At 56.5% G+C, this 2,231-nt stretch overlaps 1 protein-coding gene across 2 annotated transcripts in view; it reads right to left on the bottom strand.

The window, feature by feature from the left end:
• The window catches only part of Celsr2 (cadherin EGF LAG seven-pass G-type receptor 2), a 23,261-nt gene that overhangs the window by 11,565 nt on the left and 9,465 nt on the right, over nt 1-2,231 (bottom strand). For both annotated transcript variants that reach the window (XM_021196368.2, XM_021196366.2), the window contains exons 3-5: nt 874-1,096; nt 401-516; nt 128-216 (exon numbers count right to left, since the gene is read on the bottom strand). In XM_021196368.2, coding sequence (XP_021052027.1) covers nt 128-216; nt 401-516; nt 874-1,096 — 428 coding nt within the window. The remainder of the gene's footprint in view (nt 1-127; nt 217-400; nt 517-873; nt 1,097-2,231) is intronic.

The raw sequence follows: 2,231 nt of genomic DNA on the forward strand, positions 1-2,231 counted from the left end.
AAAAAAAAAAAAAAAAAAAAAAACTATGAGCAACCTTCCCTACCACTCACAGTACCAACCAGGGCTGGAGAAATGCATGCACCAAGACCAGGACCCTCTAACTCCTCCGTCCCTCAGCCAGGCCCACCTTATTATAGTACTTCAGCTGCACTGTGTGCCACTGGCCATCACTGACCCCTCCTGGCACGAACGGAGACACGGTGGTGGTTGATTCCCCTAGAGAAAGGACGGGGTAAGCTGGGTCACAGGAAGAGAGTCGGGAGTGGCAGAGCAGCGGGCATGTCTAGGGATGGAGCCCAGGTCTGGGTTTTACTGGGAGGGAAGGTGCGTGGCTTGAGGTCAGAGGGTCGGAGACATGAGCCCTTAGGAGATGGGCAAGGACATGAGGCTCTGGGCTCACCTGCAGAGAAGGTGAGCTGCACCTGTTCCTGAATCACCTCGAGAGCCACAAAGTCATGCTTCTCATTGAAGCGTCCATTGTACAGCAGTAGCCCGTTACGCTCCTTGGTAGCAAACCTGTATGGGGGGAGGGTTGGTCGTGGGGGCAAGGAATGGGGCACCCACCTGCACACCAGTACCCCAGACATCCAAGCAACAGCAAAACTGGCACTTTGGCTAAGGCTATGGAGTCAGAACGCAGATAATGAGCCCAAACAAGAACCCTGGCATTCTGACTCTCCATTTCCAAGGCCCGGGGAAGAGTGCCAGCCAGACTCTGATGGTGAGGGCAGCCTGCTGGCCAAGCAGACAGGTGCTCTGTCAACAGCTGCTCCCGGTGGGTGCGTTCACTCATCTGCTACCCCATCTACTAGACCAGGAGGTACCCCACACTCTCGCACGTGCCCTGCAACCCCGGGACCTCGTCACACTCACGAGAGGGTCAGGGTGAAGTGGAAGCGCTGGCGCAGGCCACGAAAGGTGATGAAGGAGCGAGCGGGGAAGCTGCGTGTGGTCACCTGGCAGAAGGGTTTCTCAAAGTCCCCGGAGGGGCAGTCACATTTGAAACCTCCCACCAACAGGTTGACACAGGTACCCCCGTTCTTGCAGACACCTGGAGTGCAGCGGCCTGAGCGGGTACTCGCCTCACAGTGCTCACCTGGGGAGGAGAGACGCAGGGTGAGGCCCTGAGGAGAAGGCAATTGAAGCCCCCCCACCCCATCCCCACCCCTGTTATAGTCTGAGTGTGAGGTGCCCCTCCCTGCCCCAGCGCCTATAATAAAGGCTTGGTTTTAGCTGAGGGAGCTCTGTTAGGAGGTATTGGAAACATCGGGAGGAGTGTAGCTGGAGGAAGCCAGTCACTGGAGTGTGCCATAAAGGGCCATATGTAGTCCCAGGACCCTTGTCATCTGGGTGAGCGGCTTTACCACCCTGATGTTCTTCTGCCTTATAGCGTGGGACCGGCCACCAGAACTGAAACGGCACAGCAGAGATGGCGAGACAAAAATTAACCTTTCTTGTTTTAAGCTGTCTCTCTTGGGTGATCCGGTGGTGAGAGGTTTAGTGTGTCCCTGGTAATGTCTCCTGACACCTCCACCCATCCTCAAGATGCCCCCATGCGTTCTCACTTCCTCTTGGTGACTTTCTCCTCTGAAATCTATGACGCACCAGCTCCTCTTATTGGCCTGCCATACTATTCTCTCTGCGGCTCCATAGATGCTCCTTGAAGTACCTCAGCCCTTTCCCACACCTGTCTGAAACCCTGGTCCCCAGGTCCTGGCCCCTGCAGAGGCAAATGCCAAGACAGGAAGGACCCAGGGGACAGCATAGGGCTGTGCCAGCCCCCACTCTCCCGTTCTTCCCTGCTTCCCACGATGCTTTTGTTCCTGTTGGGGTCAGAGGTCAAGTTTTCTTCCCTAGAGATGTGACTAGGCTTCCATGTCTATTTGAGTTACAGGTTGGGGTGGATGGAGTGAAGCAAGCCGGGGCTCCCCCGAGAACAGAACTGAGGATCCCTCTGCACCCAAACAAGGCTGAGAGAGTGGGGGCCTGAGCCCGAGGTCAGAGGAGGAAGCAGGGGACTGGAAACTCAGATATCAGATAGGAAGACCCGCTCCCTTCTCGCCCGCCCGCCCAATTCTGATTCTAGAGATAGTCCCGCCCTGTGCCTAGTGACTGGCTCTTGTTTCCATGGAAACTGTTGTTCGCCTACACGGAGCCCCCTTCCCCATCCTCCTGGACAAAGACTCCCCTCCCCTCTCTCAATCGCACCCTCCCCTCTCCTCCCTCCCCCC

The sequence above is a fragment of the Mus pahari genome, chromosome 4 (assembly GCF_900095145.1).
Source record: "Mus pahari chromosome 4, PAHARI_EIJ_v1.1, whole genome shotgun sequence".
Taxonomy (NCBI): domain Eukaryota; kingdom Metazoa; phylum Chordata; class Mammalia; order Rodentia; family Muridae; genus Mus; species Mus pahari.